Below are 18,185 nucleotides of genomic sequence, written 5' to 3'. Positions count from 1 at the left end.
CAACATACACTGAATGAATTCCTCAAACGATAACTATTAGGAAATAATACAGTTTTTTATAATGCTGTAGTAGTATTGATAGTATCTAATTTGTTCTATATTTCATTTAAATACTTAATTTGTTACTCAGTTAAATGGTAGTTTGTCTTTTTTTTATGCTTTTTTAACTATTTCCACAAAACTTCAGCGAATTGGGGGAGCTGTTTAATTGGGACAAAATATACTGGTCCCAATTATCCCAATTAACCAGAATCCACTGTATCCTAGTCCTCTTGAAATAAATGTTAACATTGCATTTGCCCTCCTTACCACTGATTCAACCTGCAAGTTAACCTTTATGGAATCCTGCAAGAGATCTTCCACATCTCTTGCACATCAAATTTTTGAATTTTCTCCTTTCTTTAGAAAATATTCTGTGTCTTTATTCCTTCTACGAAAGTGCATGACCATGTGCTTCTCTACACTATATTCGATCTGCCATTTCTTTGCCCATTCTCCCAAGGCAGAGCTGCAACTTTGGTTTCACGTTCTCCCAAATTGCCATGTTGGTGTGCCAGTTTACTCCCAGGCCACAGAGACACACAGGTCGATTAATCTGCTGCTATAAATTGTCCCAAGTGCAGGTAAGTGGCCTTAAGGCATTAAGACATAGGAGCAGAAATGGGCCATTTGGCCGATCAAATATTTGCCATTCTGTCATGGCTGATTTATTTTCCCTCTCAACTCCAATCCTCCTACTCCCCATAACTTTTAACACCCTTACTAATCAAGAAACTGTCAACCTCTGTTTTAAATATACCCAGTGATTTGGCCTCCACAGTCATCTGGCAATGAATTCCACAGATTTATCACCCTCTGGCTAAATAAATTACTCCTTATTTCTATTCTAAAGGGATTTGCTTGTATTCTGAGGCTGTACCTGCTGATCCTCAACTCTCCCGATAATAGATATATCCTCTCCATGTCCACTCTATTCAGACCCTTCAATATTTGCTAAGTTTCAATGAGATGCCCTCTTTTCCGCTAAACTCCAGTGAATACAGGCCCGGAGCCATTAAACGCTCCTCATATGTTATCACTTCCATTCCCAGGATCATTCTCATAAACCTCTTCTTGACCCTCCCCAATGCCAGCACATCCTTTCTTAGATAAGGGACTCAAAATTGCTCACAATACTCCAAATATAGTCTGACCAATGCCTTATACAGCCTTTATATTTTATCCTTGCTTTTATATTTCCAGTTCTCTTGAAATGAATGGTAACTTTGAATTTGCCTTCCTAAACACCAACAAAAACCGCAATTTGACCTTTGGGATATCCTGCACTAGGACTCCCAAGTCCCTTTGCACCTCCAATTTCTAAGTTTGTTCCCTGTTTCTGAAATAGTTGATGCGTTTATTCCTTATAGATATTTGCCTAACATTTTTGCACAATACTGTTGTCCCTTCAGTCAATAATGTCTGTGTTAACCATGATACCAAGTTAAACCAATTCTATCTGCCTGCTTATTGCTCCGTTCCCTACAGTTAAAAGATAATCTGAGAATGTCTTAAGACCATGATGAACCAATTAACCAATAAAAGACACTCGGTCCATTCAAGGGACGTGGACCAAATGAGGACAAGTGGAACTAGTGTTGGTGGAACATTGGCTAGCATGGACCAGTTGGGCCAAAGGGCCTGTTTTCATGCTGTATGACTCTATGATAGTTTTCTACCATACACTTCCCTACACTGTATTTATCTGCCACTTCTTTACCACTCTCCTAATCTTACTGCAGACTCCCTGCTTCCTCACATTACTTGCCCCTTCACCTGCCTTGTATCATCAGCAAACATGGCCACAAAGCCATCAATTCTATCATTAGTATGTAACATGAAAGGTAATAGACCCAACACCAACCCCTGCAGAATACCACAAGACCTTTCTTATGGTTTCCACATCCTTCCTGTAGTGAGGCGACCAGAACTGAACACAGTACTCCAACTGGGGTCTGACCAGGGTCCTATATAGCTGCAACATTACCTCTCAGCTCCTAAACTCGATCCCACGGTTGATGAAGGCCAATGCACCGTATGCCTTCTTAACCACAGAGTCAATCTGCGAGGCAGCTTTGAGTGTCCTATGGACTTGGGCTCCAAGATCCCTCTGATCCTCCACACTGCCAAGAGTCTTACCATTAATACTATATTCTGCCATCATATTTGACCTACCAAAATGAACCACCTCACACTTATCTGGGTTGAACTCCATCTGCCACTTCTCAGGCCAGTTTTGCATCCTATCAATGTCCCACTGTAACCTCTGACAGCCCTCCACACTATCCACAACACCCCCATCTTTTGTGTCATCAGCAAATTTACTAACCCATCCCTCCACTTCCTCGTCCAGGTCATTTATAAAAATCACAAAGAGAAGGGGTCCCAGAACAGATCCCTGAGGCACAGCACTGGTCACCGACCTCCATGCAGAATATGACCCGTCTACAACCACTCTTTGCCTTCTGTGGGCAAGCCAGTTCTGGATCCACAAAGCAATGTCCCCTTGGATCTCATGCCTCCTTACTTTCTCAATAAGACTCTCATTGGATAGCTTATCAAATGCCTTGCTGAAATCCATGTACACTACATCTACTGCTCTACCTTCATCAATGTGTTTAGTGACAACCTCAAAAAATTCAATCAGGCTCGTAAGGCCTTTGACAAAGCCATGCTGACTATTCCTAATCATGTTGTACTTCTTCAAATGTTCATAAATCCTGCTTCTCAGGATCTTTTCCAACAACTAACCAACCACTGAAGTAAGACTCACTGGTCTATAATTTGCTGGGCTATCATCTCTGTATCTCAGGAACTCTACTTCTGCTTACAGTCCAATATATGGTAACATTTGAAAGTCCATGTAACCAACAATACATTATTAGGTTGTCAAAAACTCAATTGTCAAATACACCTAGCATTAAAGAACTCAATACCAACTTTCATTTATTAGCCTTTGTTGTCCGAAGTCTCCATTATCCGAGATCAGACAAACAACAGACGGAGAATGGAGTCCTCCAAGACCTTAAGAAACTGGGAAATAAAAGAAAAATGACTTGAAACAGGAATGGGGTTGAGAGGGATATTAAATAATAACAAGTCAGATATTATTGAATGGCGGAGAAGGCTTGATGGGCCAGATGGCCTAATTTTGCACCTATATCTTATGGTCTTACGGTTCTGCACTTATAAATAAAATCCAAGCTGTTTACGGAAACGTTTACCTTTGAGTTCAGAAATAAGAACATGGCACAGATGTATGCGTGGCTAGAGATCAATGTGCAGGGGAAGGATTTTTGATTCTTCAGCCAGTTTAGGGGAAGATAGGACCTGTATAAGTCTGATGTTTCCAGGGACAGGATCAATGTCCTCAGAGACAGATTAACTAGTGCTGTTTGTTGGGGAGGGTTTATTCCAGTTGCAAAAGGGATGAAATTCTCTGCAAATATTATGCTGAGAGGAGAGGTCTAGAAATTTAAGGTCAGAAATTTAGTATGAGATTTCCTGGATTGGTCTAATGGTTTAAAGGTGAATTGTTTCAGTTGTAAAGTTACAATGTACAGGCTAATGTTATCATTAGAGCAAGTAACATTAAGATGAGATTTAATAGAGGTGTACAAAAGTAAGGTCAATTTATATGGAGTAAGCAAATATGTTTCCTTTAACGTACGTGTAAAGAATGGAACACTGATCTGAAATTTGAGCAATATGTAAGAAATTGATGTGTGGAAAAAAGTAATTAGAGTAGTTAGAACTTTGAATTCATGTGCTTATAAGGATGGTATAGAAATGAAACAATCAATGTCTTCAAAACAGATTGGATAAGCAGGGAGAATAATATGCAGGCATTGTAATTGATTGCATTACTCAACTAGAATTTGACATGATGGGCTAAATGGTGGACTCCTGTCCTCTTATGCTCTTCTCTACTGAAAAGAGTGGACTCTCTCTCTGCTCTTGTGCCAGATTTTATATTCTTTTGTTTGAAATATATTATTAAATCTGCAAAGCAGATTCTGTACATGGCTGAAGTCAATTAGCCTTGGCTACCATGCAGTCCAAAAATTTCCTATAGTGTAGATTAGGTTAGGAATGGAGGTCATCTAGGTGTTATATTTAGACCAAGAGATCACAAGATGTAGGAGCATAATTCAGGCATTTGGCTCCGCCATTTCATCTTGGCTGATCCGTTTTTCCTCTCAGTCCCAATCTCCTCCCTTCTCCCTGTATCCCTTCATGACCTGACCAATCAAGAATCTATCAACCTCTGCCTTAAATATACATAAAGGATTGGCCTCCACAGCTGCCTGTGGCAAAGAATTCCAGATTCACCACTCTCAGACTAAAGAAATTCTAAATTCATCTCCATTCTAAAAGGATGCCTATCTATTCTGAGGCTGTGTCATCTGGTCCTAGACTCTCCTACCATAGGAAACATCCTCTTCACATCCACTTTATCAAGGCCTTTCACCATTCGATAGGTTTCAATTAGGTCACCCCTCATTCTTCTGAATAGTGAATACAGGCCCAGAGCCATCAGATGCTCTTCATATGACAAGTTGTTCAATCCTGGAATAATTTTTGTGACCCTCCTTTGAACCCTTTCCAGTGTCAGCACATCCTTTCTAAGAAAGGGGCCCAAAACTGCTCTCAATACTCCAAGTGAGGCCTCACCAGTGCTTTATAAAGTCTCAACATTACACCCTTGCTTTTAAATCCTATTCGTCTTGAAATGAATGTGTAAATATCGTATTTGCCTTCTTCACCATAGACTCAATCTGCAAATTAACTTTTAGGGAATCCTACACAAAGACTCCTTTGCACCTCAGATTTTTGAATTTTCTCTCCATTTAGAAAATAGTTTACCCTTTTATTTCTTCTACCTAAATGCAGGACCGTACACTTCCTGACACTGTATTCTATCTGCCACTTCTTTGCCCATTTGCCTAATCTGTCCTTCTGTAGCCTCTCCCCTTCCTCAAAACTACTTGCCCCTCCACCAATCTTCATATCGTCCACAAATTTTGCAACAAAGCCATCAATTCCATTATCCGAATCATTGACATATAATATAAAATGAAGCAGTTGCAACACTGACCTGAGGTTTACCCTTAGTCACCAGCAGCCAGCTAGAAAAGGCTCCCTTTATTTCCACTCTTTGCTTCCTGCCAATCAGCCACTGCTTAATCCATGCTAGAACCTTTTCTGTAATACCATGAGCTCATAGCTTGTTAAGCAGCCTTGTGTGTGTCACCTTCTGAAAATCCAAGCCCACAACATTCACCAACTCTCCTTTCTCTGTCCTGCTTGTTATTTCTTCAAACAATTCCAACAGATTTGCCAGGCAAGATTTTCCCTTGAGAAAACCTTGCTGACCACAGCCTATCTTACCATGTACCTCCAAGTACCCCGAAACTATATCCTTAACAAAAGACTCCAATATCTTCCCAACCACTGAGGTCAGACTAACTGGCCTATAATTTCCTTTCTTCTGCCTCTCTCTCTTCTTGACGAGTGGAGTGACATTTGTCTGGTCTTCCAGAACCATGTCAGAATCTAGTGATTCTTGAAAGAACATTATTAATTTGAATTCACACAGTATACAGAATAAGGTAGATGATCTTGTATCACAGTTAGAGTTTGGCAGGTATAAAGTTGTGGGCATCACTGAGCCATGGCTGAAAAAAGATGGTAGTTGGGAGCTTAACATGTAGGGATATACCTTGTATCAAAAGAACAGGTAGATAGGCAGAAGGGGTGGAGTGGCTCTGATAGTGAAAGATGAAATCAAATCCTTAGAATGAGGTGACAGAGGATCAGAAGATATAGAGTTATAGGAATTTGTGAAGATAACATGCATGAGTCAAGTGTTTAGCAAAAGCTGCAGTAGCCCTTTACTTTCATTACGAACAAAACCAAAATCAGTCGTCTTACACTAACGTCTTTACATCAGACACCGTCTCCTAAAGTGAACACAGCTCAATGACGCTGTTTGTGAATTATGTAGAACAGTTTTGATTATGAACAATATGTGTCCTCTGTCACCCATTACCCTTCCCTATACAGCTCCCCGCCAAGTATTCACCAAAACCAGCGCTGGACGTCTGTCTGGGGCTCGTACGAGCCACCCAGCTCAGGTCCTACATGCTTTGGAGTAACAGCAGATTAGGGACATGCTGATACACACATGGTCACGTTGTGATGCAGGTGTATGGTGGTGGGACCATCCAGATCTTGGTGGGCCAGTTTAATGAGATCCATAGAAATACATTCAGGTTTACCCTTTCTATCCGCTATAAAAGTCTTTTTGCCCCATTCCAAAACATGGAATGGGAAATTGTAAGGGGGCTTAAGGGAGTGTGAACATGCACCATGGTGGACAAAAATGATCGACATAGAATGTAGGTCAACTGGAACCCAGGAGTGCTGAACGCCATGATGGGAGGTAGGGATGGGAGGTAGGAATGGGAGTAAGGGAATTGCGTTACTGAGGAGGGTGGAATGTTGCTGAAACACCAATCAGGCGGTCATGGCGTCAAGAATAAAGTCAGCCAGCTCCCTTAGCAGCTGCCCATACACCAACTCAGTTGCAGATAGCTGCAGGTCCTCTTTTGGAGCTGGTCTGAGCCCAAACAGGACTCACAGGAGAGGATCGTGCCAACACAGATCCATCAAGGAAGTCCTCAGAGCAGCCTTTAAGGAACAGTGAAACTGCTTGCACAAGCCATTGGACTGCAGGTGATACACCATGGTGCAATGTAGCCTAACGCTGAGGTTCTGTCATAGGGGTGGTGGCTGGGAACGGACCCAAGTGCAAGACACAGACACTGAAGTACTAGGGACAGGACTAGGATACAGGGTGAGGGCAAGGACATGGACACGAAAACCGGGAACCCGGAACAGAACTGGACAAGCGAGCTAGGAGCCCGGGCTTGGACTCCGAGCCAGAGACTGGACAAGGACCCAGTACCTGGGTCTTGTCTCTGGCTCGGACCTCTGAACTAGGCAAGGACGAGGCTTGGCTGGCAGGCAGAACGAGGCTGGAGTCTTCAGGCTTGAGGCTGGAGACTAGAAGTAAGGCTTGGCAGGAGGCAGGAGTCTGGAGTCTTCAGGCTTGAGGCTAGAGGCTAGAGGTGAGGCTTGGCAGGAGGCTGGAGTCTTCAGGCTTGAAGCTAGAAGCTAGAGACTTGAGATGAGGCTTGGCAGGAGGCAGGAGGCTGAAGTCTTCAGGCTTGAGGCTAGAGGCTAGAGACTTGAGGTGAGGCTTGGCAGGAGGCTGGAGTCTTCAGGCTTGAAGCTAGAGGCTAGAGACTTGAGATGAGGCTTGGCAGGAGGCAGGAGGCTGAAGTCTTCAGGCTTGAGGCTAGAGGCTAGAGACTTGAGGCGACGCTTGGCAGGAGGCAGAAGGTTGGAGTCTTCAGGCTTGAGGCTAGAGACTAGAGACTAGAGGTGAGGCAGGAGGCTGGAGCCTTCAGGCTTGAGGCTAGGCAGGCTCCTCCTGGGCAGAGCGCGGATCACCACCCGACGAAGGCAAGGGACAGGAAGGGACAGAACCAACCGCTGGTTGCGGCAAGATGGCCTGGCTTACCTGACGGAGGCAAGGGACAGGAAGGGAGCTAGCTATGGGGTGGCTCCAGGACAAGACTGAAGGCGGAATGAGGCGAGAGTTACCAGCAAGACCAAGCAAGGCTTCAGGCAATGCAAGGTGAAACGAAAACTTCAGGCGAGGCGAGAGTTACCAGCAAGACAAGGCAGGGCTTCGGGGGAGGAAACAGAAGGCAGGGGAAGGGATACAAGGAGTAAGGACAAGAACAATCCAGCAGCCACACCCTGGTCTCTTAAGGTATTTATGCAGCCAGCCCCAACGAGCATCAGCTGCGTCAATTAGAGCTCAACAAGAACAGAAACAGGGTAGACAGGAAACCCTGAAGCAAGGGTCGATGGACCGGACCGTGAACCAGAATACGGACTTCACGGACCGGACCATGACAGGTTCTGGGCCATCACTAAAGAGTGAATGGGGATAGTGGCTGGAAGAATTATCAGATCGGGTGCCAAACCCAGCAACTCAGGTGTTAACAGAGTCTGAGCCATGTCCGCAGCCGTCGTTGATGCTGGAAGGACAACCTCTGGCCACCTGGTGGTACGAACCACCATGGTAAGGAGATGCGTGAAACCGTGGGCGGTGGAGGGAGAGGACCAACCAGGTCCGCGTTGACATGATCAAACCGTTCGTTAGTGAACTCAAGAGGTACCAATGGTGCCTGACAGATGGTCAATTTTCAGCCACTGACACACAGTAGGCTGAGCTCCAACCTTGCACATCCTCCCTAGAGCCATGTCACACAAACTTTAAAGCAACCAGTTTCTGTGAAGCCTTCCCAAGAGAGGCCATGAGTGGAGTTAAAATCAGTATCCCTCCAGTTTGCAGGCACTGTGAGGCGAGGGCAGTCAGTTGAGACATTGCACAAGAGGGAAATCCCTGCATCCCCACAATTGACGTCAGCCAACCGCTGGCCCGAGACTGCTGTCCTGTGAGCCTGGACCTCCGGATTGGTGGCTTGGTCAAGCTGCCATCCCGACATGTGCATCGTATCGACGGTGGCAAATGAGAGGCCATCAACCACTGCATCATTTTTCCCTTCAATGTGGTGCATGTCAGTCTTGAATCCTGAAATATAGGCCAGGTGGCATTGCTGCTGTTTAAACCAAGGATCTGATGCTTTGGCCATTGCGTGTACGAGAGGTTTGTGGTCAACGAATACTGTGAAATGCTGACCCTCCAGTAGAAAACAGAAGTGGCGTATTGTCAGGTAGAGACTGAGAAGCTCACAGTCAAACATGCTATACTTCCTCTGGCTGGGTGGGGATGAGGGTGTAGCTGTCAGGGGAAGAAGGCGAGAGGCACCACACACCTCCAACCAGCTGTTCGAGCAGAGCACCCACAGCATAGTCTGAGGCGTTAGCAGAGGTGACCATGGACATATTGGGGAGAAGGTGTGCCAGTAAGGTCTCTTTCAAAAGACACACACAAAAAATGCCGGTGAACTCAGCAGGTCAGGCAGCATCTATAGGAAGAGGTAGATGCTGCCCGGCCTGCTGCGTTCACCAGCATTTTTTGTGTGTGTTGCTTGAATTTCCAGCATCTGCCGATTTCCTCATGTCTCTTTCAAAAGAGCTCATTTTGGTGCCGTCAAATGCTCTGCTCATGCCTGCTGACCACTCAAGCATGCAATTGGGGCCACTGCCTTTCAGGGTACTATACAAGGGGAACACAGGTTCAGCAGCTCGCGGAATGAAATGGTGATAGAAATTCACCATTCTTAAAAGCTGTCACAGTGCTTTGGTCCCATAAGTCCAGATACTGCTGCCCTTGGCAGCCTCTGGGTCTATCACTCTCTGCCTTATAATCAATGGGCGAGGCTGGCAGCACACTCACCTGAGTGCCCCTGTCACACCGGAAGCGTCGCCCTGAAAGAGTGTCTGTCATAAATAGTAGATGACTCTGGCATCTGGAACCCACAATGTTCACAAACCTCTGGTGTCCCGATTCGCTGGTGCTGTCGTAGCTGTGTGGCTGTCGGCACTTCTTGGTGAAAACAGACGTGGCACTGTCTGGCTCGGAGCCATGGGCGTGGGTCTGCTGGAGGTTCTGCTGACAGGGTTTATTGGGTCAGGGAAAGGAGGGGGAATGTTGCACCTCTGCCTGGCTGAGTGTAGACTATTGGCTGTTTTTGCAAGCTCTCTATAGTCCTTCATGGGTGTATTAGTAAGAGCCGTCGAACTTCCTCAGGCATTTTTTGCATAAAGACAAAATATTCTGCAGATGCTGGGGTCAAAGCAACGCTCACAACATGCTGGAGGAACTCAGCAGGTCGGGCAGCATCCGTGGAAACGATCAGTCAACGTTTCCACAGATGCTGCCCGACCTGCTGAGTTCCTCCAGCGTGTTGTGAGTTTTGCATAAAGAGTTATTTAAAAATATAACAAGGATAGTGATTGCCCAGGAGAGATAGCATGTGGTCATTAGTACTAAAGGCCTAGCGTCTCCCAGACCGGGCAAGGAGAGTAAATGTTTGACATGTACAGACTTAAACAGTCCAGAAGTCTTATTCACTATGAATGCCTGCAAGACAGTGAATCTCGGGGTGTATAGGGTGACATTTCTGTACTTTGATAATAAATTTACTTAGAACTTTTGAAGTTTGAACCTTGACATTGGGAAATGTACCCCAACAGCTCTAGTGTCCTGACCACAAGGGGCTGAAGAGGAGGCTGACAGAGGAAGATGTGAAATAAGAATGGTAGAGATGGAAAATAAAATTTAGCTTAAACTTTGACGGACAAGGCTGGGCTACCTCAAAAAGCTTTTTTATTCTGTGGAATGAAATGGAAAGAAAATGATGTGACTTCAGTCTTTATTTTCTCCAGGAAAACCATCACAGCATTGGCCTTCTCTCCAGATGGGAAGTACCTGGTCACAGGGGAGGTGAGTCCTTGCGCCAAGAAGGTTTGTTTGCCCTTGTCTGATGTAATAATGACATTGCTGGGTGTCACTTTTGCAAAGAGGAAACTGCGCAGTTGCTATATTTAAGACATGAATTGGAATGACGCGGTACAGAGAGTAAGATTGTGGCTACAGTCCTAGAAGGTTTCCTTTCTTCCACCATTGATGCTGCCCTCACCCTATTCTCCTTCATTTCACGGACATCCACACTCACCCCATCTTCCTGCCTCTTTAACAGGGATGAAGTTCATCTTGTCCTCACCTACCACCTTATGAACCTTCACATTCAGCACGTTCTCCACAAGTTCTGCCATCTTCAATGGGATCTTACCACCAATCACATCATTACCTCCCACCCCCCATTCGCTGCTTTCCACAGGCATTACTCCCACTGTGATTCCCTTGTCCATTCACCCTTCCCCACTAATTTTGATCCTGGCACCTATCCCTGCAAGCGACAGAAATGCTACACCTGCACATTCACCTGCTCCCTCACCTCTGTTCAGGGCCCCAAACAGTCCTTCCAGGTGAGGCAACACTTCACCTGCGTATCTGTTTGGGTCGTCCGATGCTCCCGTTGCAGCCTCCTCTACATTGGTGAGACCGAATATAAATTGGGGGACCACGTTGTTGAGCACCCCCACTCCATCCACAAAAGAATTTTCTGGTGGATAACATTTTAATTCCTATCCTCCTTCCTGTTCCAACATGTCAGTCCACGGCCTCCTTTTCTGCCACAATCAGACCACCTTCAGGGTGGAGGAGCAACACCTCATATTTCATCTAGGTAGCCTCCCACCTGATGGCAAGAACATCGATTTCTGCTTCCAGTGATTTTTTTTCTCTTTTATTTCTTCTTATTTTATTTCTTCTCCTCTCCCCCTTCCCTCTTCTTCCATTCCCCACTCTGGCCTCTTATCTCTTCTCCTCACCTGCCTATCACCTTTCCCGGAGCACCTTTTCCTTCTTCCTTTCTCACATAGTCACTCTTCTCTCCTGTCACATTCCTTCCTTTCCAGCCCTTTACCTTTCCCACCCACCTGGTTTCACCTACCACCTTCCAGCTTGTTTTCCTTCCTCTCCCCCCACCTTTGTTTTCTGGCATCTTCCCCCTTCCTTTCCAGTGCTGGTGAAGAGTCTCGGCTGCAACTATCGACTGTTTATTCATTGCCTTAGGTGCTGGCTAACTTGCTGAGTTCCTTTAACATTCTGTGTGTGTTCCAGCATATGCAGAATCTCTTGTGTTTATAATCCTGATGGTTTCTTGGCTGCTGTTATTCAGCCGAGATGAGACAAGCACTCTCTGAGGTGGATGGAAAAGTGGCATTGATGATATCAAGGAACAACAAGGAGGGATGAAGTTCTACTTGGTGCAGCTGCCAAGATTTATTTGCGAAGCAATCGCTAAAGCAGGGTGCTAAAAGCAAAAAAAACACAAACTGTCAATAGAGGAATTCTGAAATAAAGATGGAAGAGTCTTGTGGGTGCTCATTTGGTCAGGCAGCGTTTGTGGAGAGCGCTAGTCATTGTCATAGTGGTCTGTTCCAACTCACTACCTCACAGTGGTGTGGCATTTCCAACAGGACAGCGGAAAACTCCCGAGGAAGTATCTTGTGGGCTGCGAAGTGCTCTTTAGGAAACTCTGAGGTCATGTAAGTTACCATGGAGATACCAGCCGTACTTTCCTAGATTTTAATCATTTTTATCTCCTGAGTCTGGTCTATTGCCCTCTTCCCCCTCTCACTACAATTTTATTACCTCTTTGGACAATTTTGTCCTTGATGTCTGATTTTGGAGGGTTTAAAGATTGTTGCTCTCAGTGTTGGAACCAAATCCTCATGGTGTGGAATGCATGGAGGGGAAGAGTGTTTGAGTTCTGGCCTTTGCAGTCTTTTTATCAACATTGTTAAGTTGTACCTACATAATAACATTCAATTTGAGCCGGGTTTCCATTTATGCCCAAGGTCCCTGAAAGTGGCTACATAGGCGGTTTGAGTAGTAAAGAAGGCAGATGGCATCCTTGCCTTAATTAGTGGAGGAAATGAGCTCAGAAGTCAGGCAGTTAAGTTGCACCTTTACAAAACTCTAGATAGGCTGTATCTGGAGTATTGCGTTAGGTTCTGGTCGCCCCGCTATAGGAAGGATGTGGAGGCTTTAGAGAGGGTGCAGTAGAAGTTTATCAGATGCTGCCTGGTTTGGAGAGCATGTGCTCTAAGGAAAGGTTGGACAAACTTGGGGTGTTTTCTCTGGAGTGATGGATGGTGAAGAGCGATCTGATAGGGGTATGTAGTATGATGAAAGAGTTACCATTACAGTAGACAGCCAGTCTCTTTTTTCTCAGGGCTGAAATGTCCAAGACCAGAGGACAACTCAAGGGTTCCCAACCCGGGGTCCACGGATCCCTTGCTTAATGGCATAAAAAAAGTTGGGAACCCCTAAATAAAGCAAGAGGGGATAAGAACAAAAGAGATATTCAGGGCAAGTTTTTTTTTTCCCCACAGAGAATTGTAGGTGCCTGGAATATGCTGTCTGGGCTGGTAAAGCAATTACAATAGAGGTGTTCGAGAGGCTCTTAAATAGACTTGTGAATGTGTGAGAGATGGAAGGATACGGGGGTTGTGTCAGCAGAGGTGATCGGTTTAGTTGAGCATTTGATTACTAATGTAATTAGTTCAGTACAGCATTGTAGGCCAAAGAGCCTGTTCCTGTGCTGTACTGTTCTACGTTCCTAATGTACGGAGCTAACTATCCAAACACACGGGGAGGTAGGAATATCTAAGGAGGCTTGAAGACTGAGATTAATTCCAGGCTTCTAGCTAAAGTGTCACTCGCACAATGAACGTCACTCAGAAACTGCTATAGTCGTGTTTCTCTGAGCTGCCTTTCTTGAAAGCATGCCTCCCACTAAAGACACAAAATCTGAGAGCGGATATTTGTACGAGCAATCCACTGTGCATGTGTGTCAACAAGTGTGCCTCTGTGCACAAGTGTGAGAGTGTGTGACCCAATTCACAGAGTGGTATAGCACAGCAAAGGTTAAGGAGGAGAAAAGGCCTGGAGGAGATGTCCAAAATGAAGGGGAGTATTGGAGACATGAGACAGTGGAGGGCTCCGGACTCCTTGCCAAAGAAATAGGTGTGGAAGTGGCGGAAGAAGAACTCAATATTGTTGTGATGTGAGCATTATTAAAAGTAAGTTAATACTAATTAGGATAATCGGGGGGTTCTACTTCTGTTCTTTTTACTTTCGGTGTGCTTTGTATATAGTGTGCCTGCCATGCCATACTGATTGTGGAAGCCTCTGTATATAGATAGTGGTTTTGAAGTTCGAGATAAAGTTGTTTCTTGGGCATGAAGTTGTCAAGTGTGCCTTTTCCCAAGGTAGAAGTTACCATAAATATCATGGTGGGCCTGGACCTCATTGATGTGTGGGCACAAGTGAGGCTTTGCTCAGGTATGACTGCACAGCAGAGGAGGAGATTAGGGGAGATGACAAAGATCTGGCGGGGTTTTGAGCTGGGGCAAAGGATTGGGATCAGAAGAGGGAGATGAAGGTAGTGGGAGGGGGATTTGGGGAGGTGAGATGAAGAGAGTGGGGGACGTGAGAGGAGGAGGTTCTCGGGAAGGAGGAGAGAAAGTAGTAAGTAGAGTGGGGGCTTGGGATGGGATACAAGGTCAGAAGGTGAGCAGCTGTGCTGAGAGTGAGGAGGGGGAAGGAAGAAGATGATGCAGTGGAGTTTTGGGAGCTGAGGGTGTAGCCGAGAGAGCGAAGTGGTACTGAAAGAGCTCCATTTGGAGCACAAGGTGCATTTATGGGCATCGCATCCAGGGAAGGTAACATTGGCTTCGAAGAGGAAGAAGTACAGGGTTAATTTGGAGCAAGTAGGATTAAGTTATGAGAGCGAAGTGTATTGGTGGTCTAATTAAGATGACATCAGTAAGGTCAGCAAGAGAGAGTTGAGGTTTGCCGTGGATAAGGTGCCTGCAGGGCCTGGTTCAGTGCCATATTACTCGATGACTGTTCGGGGTAATATAACCAAGATGTGGAATGGATTTGGTACGAGGAGAAAAAGGGAAACCATTTCCCTTGAAAGGAGATTAAGTCACACATTCATAAGAAATAGGAATATATGAAGCTACACTTACATGTAAAATATCCAAAATTATACACAACGAGTCAGCGAAGTTTTGAGGAATCCGAGAAGATTAATATCATGTAAGCCTTCACTGAATCACCAAGGCTGGTGAAGCACTGTAGTGGTAATCAGGAATAAACTTTTACACAATATCCACACAGAATACCGCTCAGATAGCATTCTCCTTTATGAATTAAACCAAAACCTACAGATGATAACCTACATGGTGCAAACAAAGGAAAGACAACATTACTCAATTTTATGTAAATGTGTTTCAACCTGGCTGACATCGTCAGGGCAAAGGTCGCTGTATAGCATAGGCAATAAACATATCTTCACTTGCACTGTCCACTTCCCAAGAACAAATGTGGGGTCTTCTCAAATGTGGGGCCTTTTTTGAGGATGTAACTAGTAGAGTGGATAGGGGAGAACCAGTGGATGTGGTATATTTGGATTTTCAAAAGGCTTTTGACAAGGTCCCACACAGGAGATTAGTGTGCAAACTTAAAGCCCACGGTATTGGGGGTAAGGTATTGATGTGGATGGAGAATTGGTTAGCAGACAGGAAGCAAAGAGTGGGAATAAACGGGACCTTTTCAGAATGGCAGGCGGTGACTAGTGGGGTACCGCAAGGCTCAGTGCTGGGACCCCAGTTGTTTACAATATATATTAATGACTTGGATGAGGGAATCAAATGCAGCATCTCCAAGTTTGCGGATGACACGAAGCTGGGTGGCAGTGTTAGCTGTGAGGAGGATGCTAAGAGGATGCAGAGTGACTTGGGTAGGTTGGGTGAGTGGGCAAATTCATGGCAGATGCAATTTAATGTGGATAAATGTGAAGTTATCCACTTTGGTGGCAAAAATAGGAAAACAGATTATTATCTGAATGGTGGCTGATTAGGAAAAGGGGAGGTGCAACGAGACCTGGGTGTCATTATACACCAGTCATTGAAAGTGGGCATGCAGGTACAACAGGCGGTGAAAAAGGCGAATGGTATGCTGGCATTTATAGCGAGAGGATTCGAGTACAGGAGCAGGGAGGTACTACTGCAGTTGTACAAGGCCTTGGTGAGACCACACCTGGAGTATTGTGTGCAGTTTTGGTCCCCTAATCTGAGGAAAGACATCCTTGCCATAGAGGGAGTACAAAGAAGGTTCACCAGATTGATTCCTGGGATGGCAGGACTTTCATATGAAGAAAGACTGGATGAACTGGGCTTGTACTCGTTGGAATTTAGAAGATTGAGGGGGGATCTGATTGAAACGTATAAAATCCTAAAGGGATTGGACAGGCTAGATGCAGGAAGATTGTTCCCGATGTTGGGGAAGTCCAGAACGAGGGGTCACAGTTTGAGGATAAAGGGGAAGCCTTTTAGGACCGAGATTAGGAAAAACTTCTTCACACAGAGAGTGGTGAATCTGTGGAATTCTCTGCCACAGGAAACAGTTGAGGCCAGTTCATTGGCTATATTTAAGAGGGAGTTAGATATGGCCCTTGTGGCTACGGGGGTCGGGGGTATGGAGGGAAGGCTGGGGCGGGGTTCTGAGTTGGATGATCAGCCATGATCATAATAAATGGCGGTGCAGGCTCAAAGGGCCGAATGGCCTACTCCTGCACCTATTTTCTATGTTTCTATGTTTCTATGTAAGAGTATGCTGAGGGCCCTGTCGCTGATGCAGTGTTCATTCCCAGACTGCAGAGAAGGTAAAGCCCTTTATAACCTTTAAAAAGGGGCGACGTGGTAGAATATTGTTCGCGTAGTGCTGTGACAGTGCCAGGAATCCTAGATTCACTTCTGCCGCTGCCCGTAAGGAGTTTATCATTATCCCTGTGCAGTTTGGGTTTCCTGCAGTTTCCTGCCATATTCCAACGAACGACATACGGGTTAGTACATTAATTGGTCATATGAGTGTACTTGGGCAGTGTGGGCTCGTTGAGCTGGAAGGCCCTGTTACTATACGTTATCTCTAAATAAAATACAGGAACTCTGCCACCATTGTTTAATCAGACCAATGGAAGGGGCTTTTAAGCAACTGGAAGCCAGTGCCAGGCTGCTTGACTTGTTCCTATGTTGGCTGCAAGCCAGAGCTAATACAGTGAAACGTGGTTAATGGGTATAGATGCAGCTCTCAAGTTTTTTGTTCTATCCTGCTGAATCACCTCTTCACTCCGTGCTTTCCAGCATTCATTCACGATCTACTCCATTACTGCTGAGTGTGACAGATTACAGTGAATACAGCAGTTCTTAGGGTGAAAAGACTTGCTGTAGACCCTCCTAACAAGAAAAAAAATGTTGACCTTGCAGATAACGTAAGTCTGTCCTAAGCAAAAAAGATTAAAGTATTTTCCTTCCTTTTCGTCCCATCTCCTTGATTGCACCTCCAAGGTCTCTTCAGCATTTAGAAGAGTCTTATTGAGCCCAGAAGGCCTTTAACAAGTTGTCACACATGAGGCTGCTTAACACACTGCGAGCCAATGGTATTACAGGAAAGATTCTAACATGGATTAAGCAGTGGCTGATTGGCAGAAGGCAAGAGTAGAAATAAAGGGAGCCTTTTCTGGTTGGCTGTCAGTGAGTAGTGGTGTTCCACAGGGCTCAGTGTTGGGACCAATTCTTTTTAGGTTATATGTCAATGATTTGGATGATGGAATTGATGGCTTTGTTGTAAAGTTTGCAGATGATACAAAAATAGGTGGTGGGGCAGGTAGTTTTGAGAAAGTAGAGAAACTGAAGAAGAACTTCGACAGATGAAGGAATGGGCAGAGAAATGGTAGATGGAATACTGTGTCAGGAAGTGTATGGCCATGCACTTTGGTAGAAGAACTGAAAGGGTTAACTATTTTCTACATGGAGAGAAAATGCAAAAACCTGAGGCACAAGGGGATTTGGGAGTACTTGTGCAGGATTCCCTAAAGATTTATTTGCAGGTTGAGCCCGCAGTGAGAAGGGCAAATGTGATGTTAGCACTCATTCCAAGAGGACTAGAATATAAAAGCAAGGATGTAATGTGAGACTTGATAAAGCACTTGTGAGGCCACACTTGGAGTATTGTGAGCAGTTTTGGTGCCCTTTTAGAACCATAGAACATGGTTCAAAGTTTGCAGAGCGATTTAGACCAGCTGGAAAAATGGGCTGAAAAATGGCAGATGGAGTTTAATATAGACAAGTGTGAGGTATCGCACTTTGGAAGGACAAACCAACGTAGAACATACAAGGTAGATGGTAGGGCACTGAGGAGTGCAGTAGAACAGAGGGATCAGGGAATACAGATACAAAATTCCCTAAAAGTGGCGTTACAGGTAGATAGGGTCATAAAGAGAGCTTTTGGTACATTGGCCTTTATAAATTGAGTATAAGAGTTGGAATGTTATGGTGAGGTTGTATAAGGCATTGGTAGGCCGAATTTGGAGAATTATGTGGAGTTTTGGTCACCAAATTACAGGAAGGATATTAATAAGGTTGAAAGAGTGCAGAGAAGGTTTACAAGGATGTTGCCGGGA

General features: G+C 45.0%; 1 protein-coding gene across 1 annotated transcript in view; it reads left to right on the top strand.

Annotated features, from left to right (window-relative positions):
• mapkbp1 (mitogen-activated protein kinase binding protein 1) overlaps positions 1–18,185 on the top strand; it is a 260,224-nt gene that overhangs the window by 121,838 nt on the left and 120,201 nt on the right. Inside the window, exon 4 of the mRNA XM_072265081.1 lies at positions 10,471–10,528. Within this exon, the coding sequence (XP_072121182.1) occupies positions 10,471–10,528 (58 nt within the window). The remainder of the gene's footprint in view (positions 1–10,470; positions 10,529–18,185) is intronic.

Source organism: Mobula birostris, chromosome 1 (assembly GCF_030028105.1).
Source record: "Mobula birostris isolate sMobBir1 chromosome 1, sMobBir1.hap1, whole genome shotgun sequence".
NCBI lineage: Eukaryota > Metazoa > Chordata > Chondrichthyes > Myliobatiformes > Myliobatidae > Mobula > Mobula birostris.
Note: the sequence above shows the minus strand (reverse complement) of the source record. Positions and strands in the feature narration are given on the sequence as shown.